This window comes from Marmota flaviventris, chromosome 2, assembly GCF_047511675.1.
Source record: "Marmota flaviventris isolate mMarFla1 chromosome 2, mMarFla1.hap1, whole genome shotgun sequence".
Taxonomy (NCBI): domain Eukaryota; kingdom Metazoa; phylum Chordata; class Mammalia; order Rodentia; family Sciuridae; genus Marmota; species Marmota flaviventris.
In genome coordinates, this window is record NC_092499.1 from 198,034,991 (window position 1) to 198,057,087 (window position 22,097).

Below are 22,097 nucleotides of genomic sequence, written 5' to 3' on the forward strand. Positions count from 1 at the left end.
CCTCTGATGTGAATCTTTGATTCCTTCACATCATAAAGATGTCCACACCTCGTCTTCACTGCACTTGATATAAAGCAAAATCACATTTAAGAAAAAAATTTTAATCTAATGAGAGAATGTAAATCAAAGTTGAAATGGTAAACTAAACAAAACAGAGGGGAGAAGGGAAGGACTGTGGAGAAACATCTAGAAATAAATCACCTACCCCTGTCCTGGAGTATCACATGGCAATTTGCGTTTTCGTGAGTCACTGGCCAGTGGATCCAAATTTTCTCCTAACCCGCTCATCCTGATTATACATTAGTGACGAAGAAAGAATGACGACAAATAAAAGCATTATAAAATATCCATTTCTCGGGAAAATGTCATTGTAATTGCATGCTATCATTCAGAAATACTTTCTCAATATTCTTTATCATAAATCAGTATAATTAAAAACCTCAAAATTCATCTTTCACATTAATTATGCAGAACATCCAATCTCAAGACAGAAATGTTTCAGGCCCTGTTTAAAATGTGCATATTAAATACTTCAGAGTATAAGGCATTTTATTCATGTTTAGTAACACAAGACTGCCAACCCTAATATTGATAAAATTCTGTATTTTATTTATACCCCAGTGGAAAGCACAAATAGTTCTTGTGATTTGATAAGAACTCTTCAAATGATAAACCTAAATTATTCAGCCTATTTTGGCATTTTTCCTTCAATCATTTCATTAATATTTATCATCTAATGTGTTTTTCTTCTATTAAATTAGAATAAGCCTGGACTATATAAACAACATTGTAAAACTCCCCTACATTCTGCTTAGAAAGAAGTAGGAAAACAGTAAAACCATGGGGCGGGGGAAATGTTTTGACACTAAATCACACAGTAACAATTATTTTAATACCGACTGACTGAAAACTCTACTAAAACATTTTTCTAAGATAAAGATAAAAAGTATTTTTATTGAAAAAGAACAATGAATTTTTAACACTCAGTGGATTATAATTTAAGATATATACTAAGTCTTCATTTACTAAGAATTTCATGTATACTAAACTCGTTTATGATAGGATAAGCACTGTTCTTTAATTCCAAGTCCTCAAGTGCAGGGTGCACACCTGGTACCTCAGGAGGCTGAGGCAGAGAAACACAAATTTCATATCAGCCTCAATGACTTAGACTATCTCAAAATAAAAAAGACTAGGGATGTACCTCAGTACCTAGGTTCAATTTTAGGTTTAAAAAAAAAAAAGAATTCCATGTCACCAATAAAGTTCAAACTTTCTAATTTATTTATTTATTTATTTTTAATTTATTCATTTATTTTTTTTAAATGTTAGGATGTATCTGGCATTCAGTTGGGTCCATAAGACATATCCTGACTGACATGCACGACCACTAGGTGGCAAAATACTACCAGAAAAGAAGACAAAAAATGCAGGGACAAGATGCCAATCAAACCTAAAATATGTAGCTTTAAAAACAACCCTAATCACGATTACTCAGGAATTCTAGACTATAGCATTATTTTACATATTCACTTTGTATAAATTAAATATAGACTAAATTCCACGCTCTAATTTTGGTAGTAAAATATAAAAGCTGACAAGTATTTTAAAGATATGCTGGGGTGTTTTTTCTCCCTGACATAAATCTAAGTCAAGAAGAGAAATAAAATAACCTTAATTAATAGTATTCCCCCAAAAAAATGTGGCTCAATATGATTTTTAAAGCATACTTGGAACACACAATCTCAGGAGTACTGTATTTTCAAAACTATCAATGTCAAAATAAAAGGTCATTGTCACAAAAGATACTCTATATAAACTATCCAGATTAAAAGAATCTAGAGAGAAACAACCATTAAATATAATATTTGATCCTAGAATGGATCCTGTACTGTAGGGAAAAAATTCTAAAACATACATAACTGAGTTAATTGACAAATTACAATGTGGACAATAAATAAAGGTATTCTATCAATATTAAATTTACTGATGTTGACATATGAACTATGGTTATTGAAGAGTATCAATATTCTTATATTTAGGCTCAATAGGCCATTATGTATGCAAATGGCCTTCAGGTGGTGGAGGAGGTATTATAAGTAAAAACCAGGAAGGGGAAGAATGAGTGGAAGGGATTAGAGCGAAAAATTGGCACTGGGTCAATCTTGGGGGTAGAGGAGAGAAATTACAAAGCCACTGCATTTTTCTTTTCCTTGTAACTTTGTTATTGGGAAATAAGCAAAATTGAAAGCAAAAGTTTTAAAGTATGTTCAGGTTTGATTTTCTACTTTTCATATTTAAAAAGAGCAATGATTCCTAAGTACAAAAATAGATTGATCTAGCTACATATCAATTGGATTTTCATCTGGGTCATTCGAAAGTTATCTTTAAATTGAATGGCAAACCATCCAATGAGTAATAACATCTCTTTATTTTAAAATACAATTTAGTCTACATTCTATATAGTATTTTCCTACTCTGGTGACAAACATAAGCTAAATCTCAAAAACTGAGTGGAAGAAACTATTCAGTGATCAGTAACATTAACTTGAAAACTAATCTATATTTTCAATATTATGCCTTATACTTTGCTATGAAATATAAGCTGAATCCTCAGTATAGTGTAATGTGCCTAGCATATAATAAGTGTTCAATGAATGCATTGAATAAATACTGAATAAACATTTAACCTACCATATTTCAGAATTTCTTTCACTTTAATCTTAAAATCATTCAATGCAATCCTATTACTTTAAACTTAATTTTCAACAGAGAATTTACACCAGGATAATCTCAATATGGAATTATCATATTATCAGTCAAAACCAGAAATGCACATGTCATTGGTGCTAAGTCAATGTTTAAATGCATATTGAGAAACCTAGAAATGTCTACTATGTCTGTAGATACAAAAGGCTCTTTCTCTTGACCTTGGCAGATAAACAAACAAGCTACAGGGCTGGGGATGTGGCTCAAGCGGTAGCACGCTCGCCTGGCATGCGTGTGACCCGGGTTCGATGCTCAGCACCACATACAAACAAAGATGTTGTGTCCGCCGAAAAACTAAATAATAAATATTAAAATTCTCTTTTAAAAAAAAAAAAAAAAGCTACAAGGTACACATAACCCTCTGCAGTCTCTGTACTACCAACTTACTCTCACTGAGTTCAACAACGCCTAGGAACACAGGTAATTATCTAGAAAAGTGCTAATACAAAAATCCTGGTAAAACATGGTAAAGATGTATACCCAAACATGGACAGTATAATTATTTAAGACACATTATATTTCTCCTATTTCATTCTTTTAGGAAAAGATTTGACAAAGTTTTGTCGGACATGGACAAATCTTGGTACATTCAGCGTTCAGTTACATAGAACCACAATGTCTAAGAGGGAATGACACACTACTGTACAGCAAAATTCAAAGTAGAGCAAATATATCTCCAAAATCATTAAACTAAAGAAAATGGCCAACATGAGAAATAAAGTATTTCTTCCCCCAAAAAAAATAATAATTTTAATATATTCAATAATAAAAGTGCCAGGACAAATGACTGGCACTTTTATGTCCAGTTCTCTATTTGATCTTAGTTATAAACAAACAAACAAAAATTATAAATAAGCATTTGTTTTACTTGCCAGGCATGTCTGCTTCTAAGAGCGTACACCTTCTAACTTGGTAGAGAATCCTTTTTTAAAGTAAAAAGGTAAGCGCCCAGCATACAAACACTAAGTCTCGTCCATTTTCAGTCAGTAGTAAAGAAAGGAATGACAGAGAGGGCGTAGCATGTACCAGAACCCTGAAGTTCTAAAGGTTAAGAATTGCAGATCGTAACCAGATAGCTTACATTCTTATTTTACATCTTAAATTAGTTTGGAGGATATATGAAATTGGAACACTCCATCTTCAAAGGAGAAATAATATAACACAAGAATTTCACAGCATACTTGATTATAAGACTAGATTATCTACAGGGCATGAAGGTGTATGCCTAGAATCCCAGCTATTTGGGGGACCGAGGCAGGAGGAACACAAGTATAAGGCCAGTTTGGCAACTTACCGAGATTCTGTCTCAAAAATTAAAAGAGTCAGAGTGCAGCTCAATGGAACAGCACCTGCCTAGCATGTGTGAGGCCCTATATTCAACCCCAGTATCACAGAAAGAAAAAAAGATTAAGGCTTACACAGTTGAACAGAAATTAATACAACATAAACTTGCCTGTGTAATATACATAAATATTATTTTGAAGTTTACAATCAAGAGATTCCCCCAATATACTGTTAAAATGGAAAGTTGCCACTAATGCACTTCCAGATAGACCACAATCAAATCACAAAGATCTTTTTAAGCCCTTGACTCTACAGTATAGAAAAGAACTAGAGAACTTTTCATTGAATCAGAATCAAAAACAAACTCAGTCTTTCAATGTGAACAGATCCTTAAGCCATTCTCACCATTATTTTGTCTGAAACACTTCTACTGAAGAGTCCTGTGCTATACTAATCAAGTGCACTAATGCAACAATACACACTTGAATCTAGGATTACATTTAAGATATTTTATGTAATTACTTTAAATATAGAATAGTAATTTAGAGTATCTTTCAATGCTATAAAAATTCAATCTCATCTGTTTTCTATATTATTCAGAAAAACCAGAAGCATATCCATGATAAAATTTAAAATGACTAAGAATCTTCAACTAGGTAGAATTTTTCACTAGTCAGATGGACAGGAAGTACTCCTTATCCAAAAGAAAAAGATCTTCATCAACAATACCAATGTCCACTCTGAATTTTTTACTCTGAGTAAAAAGTTATTTTAGGAACCTAAGAAAAGTGATGCAGCGCCAAAAGAGTAAGAGATAGGCTATCCAGTAAATCCAAATTGGCAAAGAGACCAACTAAATATTATGCTTTTCCTAAGTTAATAAAAAGAAGGAAGGCGATCATTTCTGTGGCATCGTGGTGTTAAGCATCTCACATGATAACGTATGTGAGTAACATTCAGTTATGTTACTCACAATGGCTCTCCAAGGCATATGTTATCATTCCATTTTACAGAGAAGGAAATGGCTAAATAACTTTTCACAAGATCCCACAGGGATGTTGGATGGCAGAGCTAGGACTGCGGTATTTTTTTCAGACTTGTTTTTTGTCTTTGCAGGTATGGGAACTGAACTCAGGGCCTTGTTCTTCTATACAAGGGCTCTACTATTGACTTACATATATCCCCAATCCTTTTTTCAGACTTCATTACCAACAAAATGTTATCAAATGTTTCTGGGGCATTTTATTCCCCACCACTTATTTACTTATACCACTGAATCATACTGTCTCTAACCAGTTTGCCACAAATTTCTTAGCTCGTCAATAAGAACACTGAAAAACTATAACATGCACAATTTAGGGACATGCAGCATAAGGGTCAGAGGTCAGGTCAGCAGTCACTAATGCTGCTATTCTCTCCATCCCCTTAACCTAACCCTAATCATTGCTCCCCAAGTCACTGGGTAAACTGAGCTCTGTGGTAGTCTAACATTATCCACAACCCCTATTTCCATTTGAAATGAACAGTCAGTGGCTACACAAGAAAATTTGAGATCAGACAAGCAAAAACTATACCCAAAAATAGCCTGTCAAGTATTGTTGTTCTGGGTTTGTAAAATTAAATGCTGGGGCCAAGAACTGTTGACTATTCCATGAGTAGTTTAGTTTATCCATCGGGTTTGCCTGTCTGACTTATATAAGGTATGATTAAGTACCTTAATTAGGGAGAGTTTCTGGGTGTCTCCTGAGAATCACAGTAACTTAAGGAAATTTCCAAACAACAGCTGTGGATTTGAATTGATTTACTGAAAACTGCTTGAAATGCTATGAAAAGTTTGAGAATGCTCAAGTCAATTGGGGGGGGGGGGGGGGGGGGGGGCGGGCGGGCAGTGAGCACTCCTGGGAAGAATTTGAGACATTCATTCATTCATAAAGGCTCTACCCAAAATTCAAGTTTCTAATTGGCACTCCTTCTCAGACAATTCAATAGGCAACACTAGGTAATCTAAGGGCTTAATCCTGCAAGATTATTTCTTCCAAAATATCAAATGTGGATTTTTTCTTCCCTGTCTGTTGACCATACTAAAAAATGTTTACAGGTCCAAGAAAACTGGCACTGTGAAGGGAAGAACCAAAGATAAATATAACCCATACATGCTTAAGGGGCAGAGGGAGACAAGAAGGACATAAATCCATAAACATGGAGCCACTATGCAAGCTGCCTCATCAATTGGATGATATGTTCAAAGAAGCTCCTTTTAACCATGGTAAGAAGGAAAAAAGTCATGAAGAGACAGCAGGAGAGTAAAGAGAGGCCTAAGTTTCAGATAAAAACAATCTGCAGTCGAGTACGGTGGCAGTGGTGCACACCTGTAATCCTAGCAGTTTGGGAGGCTGAGACAGGAGGATCATGAGTTCAAAGCCAGCCTCAGCAAAAGCAAGGCACTAAGCAACTCAGTGAGACCCTGTCTCTAAATTAAATACAAAATAGGGCTGGGGATGTGGCTCAGTGGGCAAGTGCCCCTGAATTCAATCCCTAATACCAAAAAAAAAAAAAAAAAAATCCTCAGTCAGGGGTGATGGTAAACACCTGTAATCCCACAACCAAGGAAGTTGAAGCAGGAGAATCTCAAAGTTTTAGACAAGCCTTGGCAATATATCAAGATCCTGTCTCAAAATAAAGAGGATTGGGGATATAAATCAGTGGTAAAGCACTCCTGAGTTCGATCCCTACTACCCCAGAACAACAATCTGGCAATATCCTTTGCTTCTATTACTGATAATTTATTATGTTTCTGGAATAAAGTATAAACCACCTAATGAATTCATTTTTCAATTTAATTCCCTCTCAGCTCAAACACTTGCATGCCCAGGATCAAAGATGAGTGACACCACAAACTGCTAGAACTCTCAAGCTAACTGAAAAGAAAACCATATAAACAAATTTGGTACGTGTTAAAATGAAAAAAAAAACACAGAAAGACAGCCAAGAGAAAACCTACTAATCTACAGCCTTCAAAAAACAGAAGAACTATACACCTGGTTTCTATAATAAACTATCTTTGCAGACACATATACAAGAAAATGGTATAACCTTGGATCCTGGTAATTTCTTTTCCTCTTACCTTTAGTTTATTGCCAACATGTGGGGAAAGGGGCTAGCAAGGAAAATAAAGTAAAATGTCCTATTATTTTTAATATATGAATTAAACTGAAAAGCACCTGAATGTAAATTGACTGTTTAATGCGGAAGGTCACATTCTCTCTCCTCTCTCTGTACGCCTCTCCTTTTCATTCTTAATCAACAGGCTGACTCCAGTGCTCCTTCACAATTTTGTTCTGGTTTCAACCTGACAAAGTTGAATTCAAACACAAACTCCCCAGAGGCTCTAGTACCAGAAATGGGCATACCAATTAGCCAACGCAGGTGTTAGCTGCAACTGGAAGCTTGTTGCCAGGAGACTTCTCAACCTCCACGTGAGCAACAGAGTTGAAGTTCACAGATATATTCTGTGCAGAGGGAGTTAAGCAAGCCAATTCCATCTAAATTGATAATCCTCTCCTGACAGCATACTAACTAGCTGTGTAACTCTTGTTTTAAAGGTTACATTTGATTCTATAATTTAATACACTGAATCTATCTCCCATACAGAACTAAATCTGAGCTTCATGAGTTTCATTTTCAACATCTTATTGTCAGCTATACTTCATCCTCATCACCACCATCATTAGTAGCCTCACAAGCCTAAAAGTTTCTAGCAAAGGATGATTACAGAAACATTTCCTACTTTATTTGTAATCTTAAGTTATTAATTTCTTTTTAAACTTCTCCTATATCCCTCTTCCATTTAGAATATCCTGCCTCTAAAATCAAACTCCACTGCCAACTTTGGTGAAACCATCCCTAACTCTTCTGGTTAGAGAAAGTTTTCTCTTTTTTTCATCCTGATGTTTTTGTGTTTTGTTTTGTTTGTACTGGGATTTGAATTCAGGGGCTTGCACATGCTAACTGAGCTCTGCATCCCAAGTCCTTTTTTAAATTTTGACACAGGATCTAAGTTGCCCAGGCTGGCTTTGAACTTATAGTCTTCCTGTCCCAGCCTCCCAGGTTGCCACAATTACAGGTGTGTGCCACAGCACAGCTTTTATACTTACATTGTAACATTTTATATACTACACTATTTCTATTCATTTTTCTGTCTCTACTTCCTATATTGTAAGTTCTACCAGTAAAATGCTTTTATATAAGACTCTTGTTTATTGCAAAACTCCTCTTTTTTACTAACACCATTTCCGTTGTTCCTTTTTCCACCTCCAGTTTCTCCATTTCCTTCCCATCAGCAATACTTTTGACCAACTCCTCATCTTCCAAAAATACAGAGAAGGTTTATAGAGAGGAAGTAAGTAAATACTTTGTAGAAAGTTTCTTCTTTCGGAATTGTTATTTTTCACTTAGGTCTTCCCATTCCAAGAATATAGTGGCTTCAAGCTACCTATAAAACTCAATCAAGGGTCTGAATCCTTCAGCTGACTTACTACGATACAATAAAGACAATGAGGCTTTTTTGGGATCAAACTTGAGAAATAAATCTCAATTTCATCGCTTCACTAAAGGTAAACTCTCATCACCTGTAAAAAGCTTACCACTTGTAAAAACTGGGGATAATCACATCTTACATATTCATGTTTACTGGGAGGCTAAGAAGCAACACATAGCAAACAATTGGTGTGGGGAATACTGTGATTCTCCACAAAAGTACAGGACACCAAGAACAAAGATGCCCATTTAGCAACATTGATACTACTCTCATTTGAAGAACAAATAGCTATAAATATCCCAATTGAAAAGACTCAGACAGGGCTGGGGATGTGGCTCAAGCGGTAGCGCGCTCACCTGGCATGCGTGCGGCCCAGGTTCGATCCTCAGCACCATATACAAACAAAGATGTTATGTCCACCGAAAACTAAAAAAATAAATATTAAAAGAAAGAAAAGACTCAGACAAATAACAAAGTAACCAGAACTATTCAGGCTATCTTCAACTTACAAATAGCTAACCAGATTCAAAACATTTTCTCACTGAAATAATGTGGTGAATGGTAGACAGGAGCTAACATACAACCATGAAAACAGAATAAATCAAAAATATTAAGTATGTGTTCTTACGATAAATAGGTATAATTAAAGAATAAACAGGCACATTTTAGAGGATTCTGAAGAGACTCTCCAGGTACTCCAGATACAGTACACACTGTGGGGTTTTGGTGGCTTTCTCATTTTAATGATCTCTTTTTACCTCTGAATTTGTGTTTTAACTTTTCTTTGACAGACATAAATATCACTATATTATTTATATCTAAGGTTCTTCCTCTGACCCATAATAAAAACATAAGTAGCAAAGAGAGAAATAAAACAAAAATCAAAGATTTTAGCCCCATTAAGGTAAGTTCCAAAGGGTTGGTTAAAGAGTAACAGTGGGAATGTGAGTAGGATATTAGCACAAAGCAGAAATAAAATCTGATATAAATTCAATTAATAAGCAATAAAAGTAAAACTGATGATATACCACATGCCCCACTGTCTTCTAATCAGTTTTTTTAATGTGCCTCACAGAAGACAACACGGGGGGTGGCAGGGTGGGGAGGGAAATTAGAACTGAAGAGTTACGTTAGCTACCTGGTAACCTAACAGTCGGGAACAGCGAAGCTGATACAGTAGATGGCACTAGGAAAATAAGGAAGGTAAATGGTAACAACAGGGAACTAATCAAAGGCAAAGGCAGAACCTGTAGAGAAAAGAACAAAGTAGAACACACTTTGCCCTGCATTATAAAGTTGGCCCTGTCCACCAACATCCAAAAATATAAAGAAACTACGTGGGTTTACCTTGACACTGACATTATAATTAACAATGTGGAGATTTAATTGATAAAACACTGAGTTATTTTTCAATGATAAAGTACTGAAGGTGGGAAAAGGAGTAAGATGTATCATGGAAAAGTACATTTTGGGTAAACTTCCTCCTCTATAAAAGCAAAGAGGTTGGGGATTGAGATTTCCAACTCTAGCAACAGGACTCAACAAATCTGACTCATAAGATTTCCTGAATAGGTCATCATCTTTACTTCTGACTGTGGCCTCGTCCTTTTCTTCCCCTGTGACCTCACAACTTCTTATTGTTCAATGATTATAATTCCACTATTACTTTAAATTACTTTAAATAACTTCAACAGAACCATGGGGGAGGGGGGCGTTTACAGGGGTTTGAACTCAGGGGCACTTGACCACTGAGCCACATCTCCAAACCTATTTTGTATTTTATTTGAAGACAGGGTATCACTGAGTTGCTTAGTGCCTCACATTTTGCTGAGGCTAGCTTTGCACTCCCAATCCTCCTACCTCAGCCTTCCAAGCTGCTGGAATTATAGGCATGCACCACCACACCCGGGCAGAACCATTCTTTTAAAACAATGTTTCCATATCCCTAGAAGATACATGCTAGTAACAGAATTTACCTTTTCAAATAAGTCTCTAAGACTACAGATAACAATAAGGTACTATTCATTTCAAAAAGCTATAAGGATGGGCTGGGGCTGTAGCTCAATGAACGTGTGAAGCACTGAGTTTGATCCTCAGTATGAATGAATGAATGAATCGTGGCCATCTACAACTAAAAAAAAAATACTTAAAAAAAAAAAAAAGCTAAAGAATTTCAAATGATTTTACTCTCAAGTAAGAGCCACGCATTGTGGTACACACCTATAATCCCAACTACTAAAGAGACTGAGGCAAGAGGATTTCAAGTTCAAGGCCAGCCTGGGCAAAGGGGGGGGGGGGAGGTTGTAGGGTGGTGAGAGAGAGAAAGGAGACAGGTATATCTGACCTGATTTAAACTCTATGCAATATACAGAATCATCTTGTTACCCCACTATTAGGGATAATTTTTGTTTCCATGTACCAGTAAAAATTTTTAATTAAAAAGTAAGCCAAGCCTGGAAGACACACCTGTAGTTTCTGCTACCTGGGAGACTGGGGCAGGAGTTCACAAGTTCAAGGCCAGGCTGGGCAACATGGTGCGATTTAGTCTCAAAAAGGGCCAGGATGTAGCTCAGTGGCAGAGAACTTTTCTAGCATGTGTAATGCCCTGGGTTCATCCCCAGCACTAAACAAATAACTAAAGAGATGAATGAATAAATAAATAAATTTCTAAAATCATTATCCATCTCAGGATGACAACAACAAATAATCCATGAGAGCATATATAACAAAAAGAAAACCTTTGTGGTGTCATTTATTTGTTGAAGGGTGAGGTAGAGTTGGTAGAAAAGTTAAAAGTTATCAGAACTTAAGTTCAACAACCTCGCCCAGTTATTTCTATATACTGTGTGGAGCTAAAAATCTGTATCTCTAAGGTCACGATAATTTTAGGTAAGAAAAAATAAACAATACTGAAGAATAGCATGAAAGGCACATTACTCAACTTCTGTGAAGTCATGCAGAACTGGTTAAAACCAAAACCCACTTCAGCAAATATCTTAAGAGTGGTCTTCAACACTCTTCAACATATTTGGGTATTATCCACATAAACAAAGAAAAAAGCATTCCCCATTTTACGTGTCTGTAATGTTGATCATAACAGACAAAGCTTTTTGCTTTCAAGGAGCTAATGACCCAGTGTCAGGGATCAAACTAGTTAGTGTGCAGTCATATACTATATTATGTACTACCAAAGGAGATTAATAAAAAGCAGTAGCTGATCTATGATTCAAAGGCAGGAACAACAGCCAGGCTTGGTCATGCATGTATACAGTCCCAGCTACTCAGGAGGTTGAGGTGAGAGGATCAAAGACCATGTCCCAAGAAAGCAAAAGCACTACATCTTTTAGTAGTAAACTGCAGATTTACATCAGAGATTAAGGAATTTGAACAGCTAAGTAACAGATACAAGCCTTATACAGCTGTTCAAATTTCTTTATCTCTGATGTAAATCTGCAGTTTACTACTAAAAGATAAAGTGTAAGGTTGATGACAACTAAATTGTCCTTGAAACTGGCCAGACCTCATTGGTTAGCTCAGGTCTCCTTCATGTTTCAGCAAAACAGAACAGAAGCAGCTGAAACAGAAACTGGGCTGTGCTGCTGCACAGACAGAGCAAAGTAAAAGACTTAATTCAGATACTTCAAGCATTCCAGCCAAATTCACTACATCAGTGTGCTCAAGCTTTTTGTCTTGGGATTTCTTTACCTCTTAAAACCTGGGAGTCCTGGGGCTGGGGCTGTAGCTCAGTGGTAGAGCACTTGCCTACTGAATGTGAGGCACTGGGTTTGATCCTCCGCATCACATAAAAATAGACAGGCAGACAGACAGATGTATTATGTCCATCTACAACTAAAAATATATTTTTAATAAAACTGGGAGTCTTAAGAGCTTTCCTATGGGGTTATATCTACCAATATTTACCATATTTGAAATTAAAACTTAGAAACATTTGAAATATTAATTTTTAAAGCCTATTACATACCAACAGTTTTTGTGACAAACAATTTTTCTGAAACCAAAAAATTCAAGAAATGGCACTGTTTTAAATTTCTGCCCAGCATATGCTTCTATTAACAGAAGACATTTATTGTTTCAATGTTATTATGAATAAAGCTATGAAGAAAATTCAGCCTCACACAGACATGCTGGTTAAAGGAAAGAATATTTTAATAGCCTTTCACAAATAATTATGAATATTTTCCCTTAATATTACACTAAAACTTCACACATGGTAGTTTTATGTCTGTTTTGAGGTACTGGGTAGTTTTGTTTGTTTATTTGGGCAGTACTGGGGATTGGACCCAGGGCTTTGCACATGCTAAGTAAGTGCACTACCAAGAAGCTATATCCCCAGCCTGTGTTTAAGACTGGGAGGTCACTAGTCTTGAACCTACAATCCTCCTGCCTCAGCTTCCTGAGTAGCTGGGATTATAGGCATGTGCCCCTGCACCCAAGCAAGCAGTAATTTCTTAAAGGTTAACCAAGTAGGAAAAGAAAGACATTTCCCTCTATCCTAAGTTCTTAGCTAGAAAAGATCACTGTAAGAAAAGACAGATCAATTTAAAAAAAAAAAAAAAAACAAGTTCTTAACATGCAAACCCGATGCATACATGGGAGATACCCAGAGGGAAAAAAAGAAATCTTTTTTAAAGGGTCATTGAGAACTGGAGTGAAAGAAAGAAAGAAGGTATGAGGGGAAAATAGTTATGGGAAGGCAACCAGGGAAAAACATAGTCAACACTAGTTACGGTCTGTTAAGTCAGTGCCTTCTCCATTGATAACTTCAGTGATTTAGTCATCCTGCTCTTCCTGATCTTGAGGAAGAAGTTCTTACAAAAGGAGTTCTAATAGAGTAAGTGCCTCATTTCAGAGCTTTTACTAGATTGTATCTCAAAATAATCTTTGTGCCAAGATATATTTTGAGGTGGTATATTCTGGTTCCCTACAGTTGCAAAGTGAAATCTGAAATTATATGAATGAACTTTCATGATGTTACATTAGAATACACTGACCTAAAAAGCTAAATAAATAAAATAAAATACACTGACCTAACCTGCACTCTCAACAGATCTTTTACCCAAGCATGATTCTGTAATAGCAAACAGTTCATCATTTAGGCAATATTGGTAAATTCAGTGAAACAGATCTTTGAAATTCTGATACATTTTATTATACAGATTTTTTTAAACCCACATTCATTAACTTTAAAACCCATTTCATCAGAAAAATTTTTAAGAAATGAGATACTGTCGTACTGATGGTAGCAGACTTAAGTTTATCAATATAACAGCTTTTTACTTGAAGGCTCAAATGTCATATACAGCAACCAATACCATCAGATGTTTTCCTTAAGTGACAGGTTCACCTCAACTTTAAGACATAGTCGGCCAAACACCTAACTTTGAGAGGAAAAAAAATTTTAAAAAGCTGTCATTCTTTCTAATATAACTATATTCCATGAAAAATATGGTTAGTTCAACTCATAACAACTGCCCAAGTGCTCTTCATCAAGATAATAATCAACTTCAGCAGGCAGAAGTACTTTGTGCACATTTCCCATTCATAACAGAATATTTTTTAAAAAAATAGTACTCAAGGGTCAAAATTTAAAAGAAATTAACAAATTTTGCTACTTCATCAAAAACAATTTTAAAAAACATTTTTAAGTTATAGATGGACACAATACCTTTATTTTGTTTATTTTAAGTGGTACTGGGGATCAAACGCAGTGCCTCCCATGTACAAGGCAAGCACTCTGCCACTGAGCCACAAACTCACCCCACCCCACCCTCTACCCCCATCAAAGACAATTCTTAATTGTGAAGTTGTGCATGGCAATAAAGGAGTTACATACTAGTAGAGTCTGGTGCTACCATTCAGTAGCAATCAGGGTAGTAACCCTGATTCATGCTAAGGTGCCAGTAGCTTTATGCATCATTGTTTTGCAGCACCAATGTAAACATCAACAGTATAAAAATGGGAAATAACATATTAGTATTACTATGAAACCAGTTTTAACCATGTGAACTCCCAAACAGGTTCTCAGGGACTCCCAGGAATCCCTGAACTACACTTTGAGAACCATTGTACTAGACAGATTTAAGATTGGGGTTGAGAGGTTGAAACTAGTGTTTTCTCCCAAGTTCCTCTACATGTCCATTTAATAACTATTTTAGTGTGTAATCTCTGCAGGCCTATATATGCCCAAGCCACATGAGACCCAAAGAACAGGGGGTTTCTCAATAAAATGACACAGTGAATTAATACTTTCAACCAACAACACCCTCACACCTTGCTCTGAATATAATAATCACAAAATGTACATATTTTATTAACTTAGAAGACACCGAAATGCTCAAACATGACATGTCTTTGGACTAAGACACAAAGCAAACCCTAAAGCAATGGATTGGCCAACTCTCTGAACCTAATGAGCTTCAGGACCAGAGACAAGCAAAGGTGGTCAGGAAATCAAATCATGCACAAAATAACAGAACCAAAAGCAATGCTTAATAAAAAAAAAAAAGAAAAAAAAAAAGGCTCATAGACAGAAATCAAAATAGAAAACAGAAAGCACAAAGGCAATAAATATGGAGGCAAAAGTGACAGAAAGGAAAAGTTAACTTCCCACTGAAAATGCAAACCATAAACTAAAATTCCAAGGTGTATTTAAAAACTAAACTAAAAAAAGACAGCCAAGGCAAGAAAGTCATCAATATGAGAAAACAAATTTAATACTCAATAAAATAAAATCTTCAAGTGAGTTTTAAAATAAATGTTCATGATCCTTAATGAGAAAAAAAAAACTGATGAACATTAAAAAAGAAAAATAAAAAGTGAATGCAGAAAATTTTGTAAATTTACATAAATGATAAATAATAGCTGGGGGCAGAGATGCATATCTATAATCCCAACTACTTGGGAGGCTAAGCCAGCATTGCAAGTTTAAGGCAAGGCTGGGCAAGTTAGCAAAACCCAGTCCCAAAATTAAAATAAATTATTTAAAAATGCCTGGGGATGTGCTCAGAGATAGAGCATTTATCTAACATTGTAGGAAGACCTGGGTTCAATCTCTGTTATCCAAAAAAAAGATAGTGCACTGCCCACATGATCAACTCTGAATAGATTTGATTTGCATGGGATATTTGTTTGAAACCAAAACTTTCTATAATAAAGTTAATTCCAGGCAAAATGAAAACACACACAATTAGTGAATCAGCTAAGAAAATTGATCAAACAAATGAAGCATGAGGGGGAAACTTCAAAGACAGATTTCAGAGATAATTTGCGCTCCGGCATGATCTTACCAAATTTACATTTCTGAACTTCAAGTTCATATTCCTTAAAATGGACATACCAACACCTGACAATTATTGAAAGGATTAAAAAACATATTCACAAAAAGTATCTCAGTATCCGACAAAGGGTGGGCTCTTAAAAAATAGCTCCCTTGACAGGGGATATGGTTCACTGGTTAAGCACCACCAGGTTCTTTCCCAGGTACCAAAAAAACAAACAAACAAAAACAGAGCTAACTTGAAAAATGGCTTCCTTAATAATCTATGACTATTAAGACAAATAGAATAGTTATTTAAAAAGCAGATTTTTGCTGCTAACTATAAAGCAACAAAGTCTATAACCTAGATGAATTAAGGAAATGAATTACTTGTGTTTTTTAATTTCTAAATTAGCTGAATAACTGAAGCATGCTGTCTAACCCTCAGTACCTAAAAGAAGTACCAAGATGCTGTCCTTAGTTCTTTTTCTGCTGTAACAGAATACCTGAGACTGGATAATTCATAAAAGAATAGAGATGTGATTTGGCTTCTGGCTCTGAAAGACAGGAAGTCCAAGAGCATGATGGTAGCATCCAGTGAGGGGCTTCATGCTGCATCATTCTCTGGGAGAAAACATGCAGTGTGCAAAGCAAGAGGCAAGCAGGCAGAACTTACTCTTTTTAACAAGGGCCCACTCCTTAACAACTAACACAATCTTATGATAACACATTAATCCACTGCCTAATTATTTTCTAAAGGTCCCACTTCTTAATACTGTCACAATGGCAATTACATTTCAATCTGAGTTTTGGAAGGTAAAGTGAAACCTCAACAAATGTTAAGATCCACAGTTAAAGATTTGGTAGTGGTACTGAACTGTTCTTATGCAGACACTTCAAGAGGTTTTTTTTTTTTCTTTCTTTCTTTCTTTCTTTTATTTGAGACAGCACCTTACTATGTTGACGTCTCAAACTCACAGGCCTAAGTGATCCTCCCGCCTCAGCCTTCCAAGTAGCTAGGTCTACAGGCACATGCTGCTCGGCCAAGTCCAAATATTTTCTTTAAACCTCTCTAATAAATGTGTATTTCTCCGTCAAAAGAATTTGTAGAAACAGAAAAACTCTTATTAAAAAGGGCACTTGGGTCACAAGTGACTAAAAACTATTTCTTCCTTGAAAATTCATGTGAATGTTTGTAGTTGATGCTCTGTGATTTTTTTTTTTTTAATGTAAAGACACTGGTGATTTAACTTGCCCAAGTTTATATACATCATTCTTAAGAAAATGGCTTTTCAAATGCCAAAAGGAAAATGAAAAGGGAGTCAGGCTTCTTATATTTCAAATGGAACTAGGGAGAGAACTAATTAAGTAATGAAATAAACAATTTACATGGTACCTACACATCATAGAACAGGCTTATTTTAAAAACCCAAATAAAAATTCTCATACACACACATAATTAATTTCAACTTCCTTCCCAAGCTGTAGGAATCAAGGCCCCAAACTATTGAACCATCTGGAAATGAAAAAAACAGTAGGATTACAAATGTGCATGGCCAATTTATTGTCTGAAGTCAAAGCATGTCTTCTGTCACCTTGCAGCAAGTCAATGTGATCTGCATACTGATGTATCCAATGAGTCCTCATGTCTGAAACTAATATCAACCATAAAATCTGTTTGTTTGTTTGTTTGTTTTAATTGTTGGTCTTCTTTTTCTTGTACTGGGGATTTAACCTAGGGTGCTCTATCGCTGAGCTACATCCCCAGCCCTTTATTTTTATTTTGAGACAGGTCTTGCTAAATTGTCCAGACTAGCCTCAAACTCAGAATCCTCCTGCTTCAGCCTCTCAAATTGCTGGGATTAAAGTATACATCACTAAAAAGTGTTATTTTAACAAGTTTGCCAACACATTATGACCTTAGCAGTTTTATCCTAGAATTATTTTCAAGTTATTATCACAATCTAAAGAGAATTTTTAAAACCTAAGAACCAAAACTAAAAATCATATCATTCCAATTCCATTTGTCACCCTCCAGAAAAATAAAATAACAGACCCTATAAATATCTTTTCAGGGCTGGAGTTGTGGCTCGGTGGTAGAGCACTTGCCTTGGATGCATGAGGACCTGGGTTCGGTCCCCAGCACCACAGAAAAATAAAGATATTGTGTCCATCTACAACTAAAAAAAAATTAGTTTCAAACAGAACAGCAAATATACCAGTAGTTAAGAGGGTGGGGGGTATTATATCTATAATTCCATTTTCTACATTGGACCAAATTTTGTGTTAGGGAAATGAAAGAAATGCCAAAATTACAATTATGTTACAAAAGTACTATCTGGAGCATGTTTTAGTTTGGGGTTCTTTGGGGGTTTTTTTTGGTTTGGTTTTGGTTTGGGGGGGGTTGGTTTTTTTGACATACATTACCCAAACTGGACTTGAACTTGTCATCAGCCTGCCTTGGCCTCCCAAGGAGCTGAGATTACCGACATGTACGACAGTGTCCAAATTACAAGATAAAATTCCAAAGAAATGAATTCAATAACCTGCACTGTTGATCTTCAGGTGCTTGTATACTCATAACTTTAATGTACGAAGCTCATTGAGAATTTATACTTAAGTTTTTTATTAACAAGCTACCATGATGGAAAATACATTTAAAGTTTAGAAACATATGTTGACCATGTGTGCACATGCAAAGCTTTCAAAGTTGCTTTAAAACGTGAAAATGAGTAGAGCTCCTGTTATCCTTGATAAATGTCAGCTGTCATGTACTCATGTCCAATACACACTATTTTTCACAAAGCAGAGATCCAGAAAGGCCAATTATGAATCCAACAGCTGTGTGCAATCGTTGTACATAGCAAATTCTATTCAAGGTCAGAAGTTTAGAGGTTTTCAATATCAACTTCTAAATAATACATCTCTATATGTTCAATATTACAGATTCAGAAACATATTCTTATTATAACAGTTTGTAAAAATAAAGCCAAAATCACAAGAAGAAAGTAATCACAAGTTTGGCCCATAAAAAATAAGACCATTTATAACAGAGATATAAATGGGACTCTTTGTATAGTGATTCACTTTTTAGATCATTTCAGCTGATGTTTAAGCCAAGAGCATTTATTAAAGTTGCAAAATTAAGTACCACAAGAGCTGTATTACTGGCCTGACATTTTTTAATAACAAAATCTGTCCAAATTCAATAAAATTATCAGGGAGGAGGGGGGAACAGTGCTGGGAACTAAACGTAGAGTCTTTGTAGGAAAATGCTCTACCACAGAGCTAGCTACATCCCCAGCCCAAAACTTTTCAATTTGATGTATAATACACAAACAGAATAATGGGTTTCATTGTGGCTCATCCATTCATGTACATAACATAATTTGATCAATTTCATCCTCCAGTATCTCCCCTTGCCCTCCTCCTCCTTCCCCCTAATTCTCTTCCTCTGTCTCGCTAGCCTTCCTTCTATTTTCATGGATCCCTTTTTTCCTTCTCTAGCTTCCACATGACCGAAAACATAAGACCTGTGACTTTTTTTTTTTAAGAGAGAGAGAGAGAGATAATTTTTTTTTTAATATTTATTTTTTAGTTTTCGGCGGGCACAACATCTTTGTTTGTATGTGGTGCTAAGGATCGAACCTGGGCCGCACACATGCCAGGCGAGCGCGCTACCGCTTGAGCCACATCCCCAGCCCCAAGACCTGTGACTTTTTGAGTTGGGTTTATTTTGCTTAACATGATGCACTGAATTCCTCAACCAATAAGCATAATGGCATCAAATTTAAAAGTTTCTGCACAGCAAAGGAAACAACAACAGGGAGAGAGTCTACAAAATGGGAGAAAATCTGTTAGCAATTCTTCCAAAAGAGGACTCACATCCAGAATATATAAAGAATTCCAAAAACTTAAAATTAAAAAAATATTTTCAATCAGAAACTGGGCAAATGACCTAAGCATACACTTCTAAAAAGAAGTACAAATGGCTAACAATTATATGATAAAATATTCAACATCCCTAGTCATCAGGAAAATGGAAATTAAAATACGACACTAAGTTTTCACCTCACTCAATTTAGCAATCACCAAAAACACAAGTAAGGGGCTGGGGATATAGCTCAGCTGGTAGAGTGCTTGTCTTGCATGCACAAGGCCCTGGGTTTGATCCCCAGCACCACCAAAGGAAAAAAAAAGAAGAAGAAGAAGAAAACCACACAAATAATAAATGTTAGAGAGGATGGGGGATGATTCTTATACACTGTTGATATGAAAATATAAATTAGTACAGCCACTATGGAAGTTCCTCAAAAGACTAGGAATGAAACCACCATATGAACCAGCTCTACAACTCTTCTGTATTTATCCAAAAGAATTAAAGCTCTAGTGGTACATCCCTGTAATCCCAGCAGCTCAGGAGACTGAGGCAGGAGGATCATAGTTCAAAGTTAGCCTCAGCAAGAGACTAGTAAGACCCTGCCTCAAAACAAAAAATGAAAAATAAGAAAAGGCTAGGGATGTAGCTCAATGGTAAGCACCCCTGGGTCCATCCCTAGTGGGGGATGGGGGTGGGCGGGAAGAAATATTAAGCATGCATACTACAGAAAGAATACCCATACCTGTTAATGGCAGCACAATTCACAATGCCCAAGTGATGCAATTAGCCTAGGTGTCCGTCCACAGATGAACAAAAAAAAAGTTTTGTTTTTTTTTTTGTGTGTGTGTGTGTGTCTATGTGTACACAGAGACTATAAATGTTTTTTATATATTATATACACACATATACACAAAATGGATTTTTATTCAGTCATAAAGAACAAAATTGTGTTGTTTGCAGAAAAACTGATGAAACTGAAGACCAAAACTGTCTTTTCTATGAACAATTACTAAAACTTCATCTCCACTGGTTTCCACAGCAGGAAAAAGGGGAACAGATCAGTATCACAACTACTTTTCAGTTTTCTTACAACTTTACAGTTTTCAATATATACTGTGAAAGCTTCACCATTAAAGTAAGCCAACTTAACCTTTGGTCTTTGACTTTAATAATAAAATACAACTATTAATAGGAATTTTCTTTTAAAACCCTCCCCTATACAGTCTAGAACCCATGCTCAAAAAAAAAAAAAATCACATTTTAAAGTAAACTGCTACATCAATATTTGATTCAAAATATTTAAGCTTTTAAAATTATAAATGCATTGGTTTTCTCTTATCTAAAAGTTAATAAACTTAATAAATACATAAAATTTAAAATTTTAAAAAGGGGGAATGAGGAAACAAGCACTCAGATAATCTTAAGTAAAATAGTTGTGGCTTCTCCACTTGTAACCACAGCCTACCAAAAGTATGGTAAATGTTTTTAACTGTAGTTATAAGCTTGAAAATAATAACTGATATCTGCAGGTACTGTGCTAAATAGTCACAGGTGTCTAACAAACATTTAATGGACAAATAGGCAAAAACAGATCAGTCTGGAGATGACTTTTTTCTTTATTTAGGAATAAAGTCCTCTCAATATAAACTTAACACATGGAAAAGTTATGCTGCTAGAATTTACATTGGCCCTATAATCACAGGTTAACTTCTAAAATAAAGACTCGGGGCTGGGGATGTGGCTCAAGCGGTAGCGCGCTCGCCTGGCATGCGTGCGGCCCGGGTTCGATCCTCAGCACCACATACAAAACAAAGATGTTGTGTCCGCTGATAACTAAAAAATAAATATTAAAAAAATAAAATAAAATAAAGACTCATTTATAAAAACTGAGGTGACAACTGGGAATGTAACTCAGGGTAGAGTATATGAACAAGGCCCTGAGCTTAATCCAAGAACCACACATAAAAAAAGAAAATAGTAATAATTAAGGTAAATGCAATTAAAGCGTGTGTGTACACACGAGCATTGCCACTTTGGAGACACAACCTAGAATCTCATGTGCTCTACCAGTGAGCTGCAACCCCGGCCCAAAGCATTACTCAGGAAACCTAGAAATGTTTGAGAAAGACAACAAGCCTTTTGAAATCAGTCTTATGAGACAAATACCATAAAATTCATCTATAACATAATGCTCTTAATAGTCTTGAATATATTTGCTACATTCTTTAACAGCTTTACTGAAATGTGATTCACATATCCCATGCTGACAACACATAATCGATGGCTACTATATTAAAAGATGTGCAACTGTTACCACAATCAATTTTAGAACATTTACTTTCTTTCTTTTC

General features: G+C 35.7%; 1 protein-coding gene across 6 annotated transcripts in view; it reads right to left on the reverse strand.

The window, feature by feature from the left end:
* Ncoa3 (nuclear receptor coactivator 3) overlaps positions 1-22,097 on the reverse strand; it is a 121,201-nt gene that overhangs the window by 31,860 nt on the left and 67,244 nt on the right. For 5 of the 6 annotated variants that reach the window (XM_071609012.1, XM_071609011.1, XM_071609009.1 and 2 more), the window contains exons 3-4: positions 8,947-9,016; positions 206-289 (exon numbers count right to left, since the gene is read on the reverse strand). In XM_071609012.1, coding sequence (XP_071465113.1) covers positions 206-288 — 83 coding nt within the window. In that variant the 5' untranslated portion in view covers position 289; positions 8,947-9,016. The remainder of the gene's footprint in view (positions 1-205; positions 290-8,946; positions 9,017-22,097) is intronic. The other variant, XM_027954376.2, reaches the window with a different exon arrangement.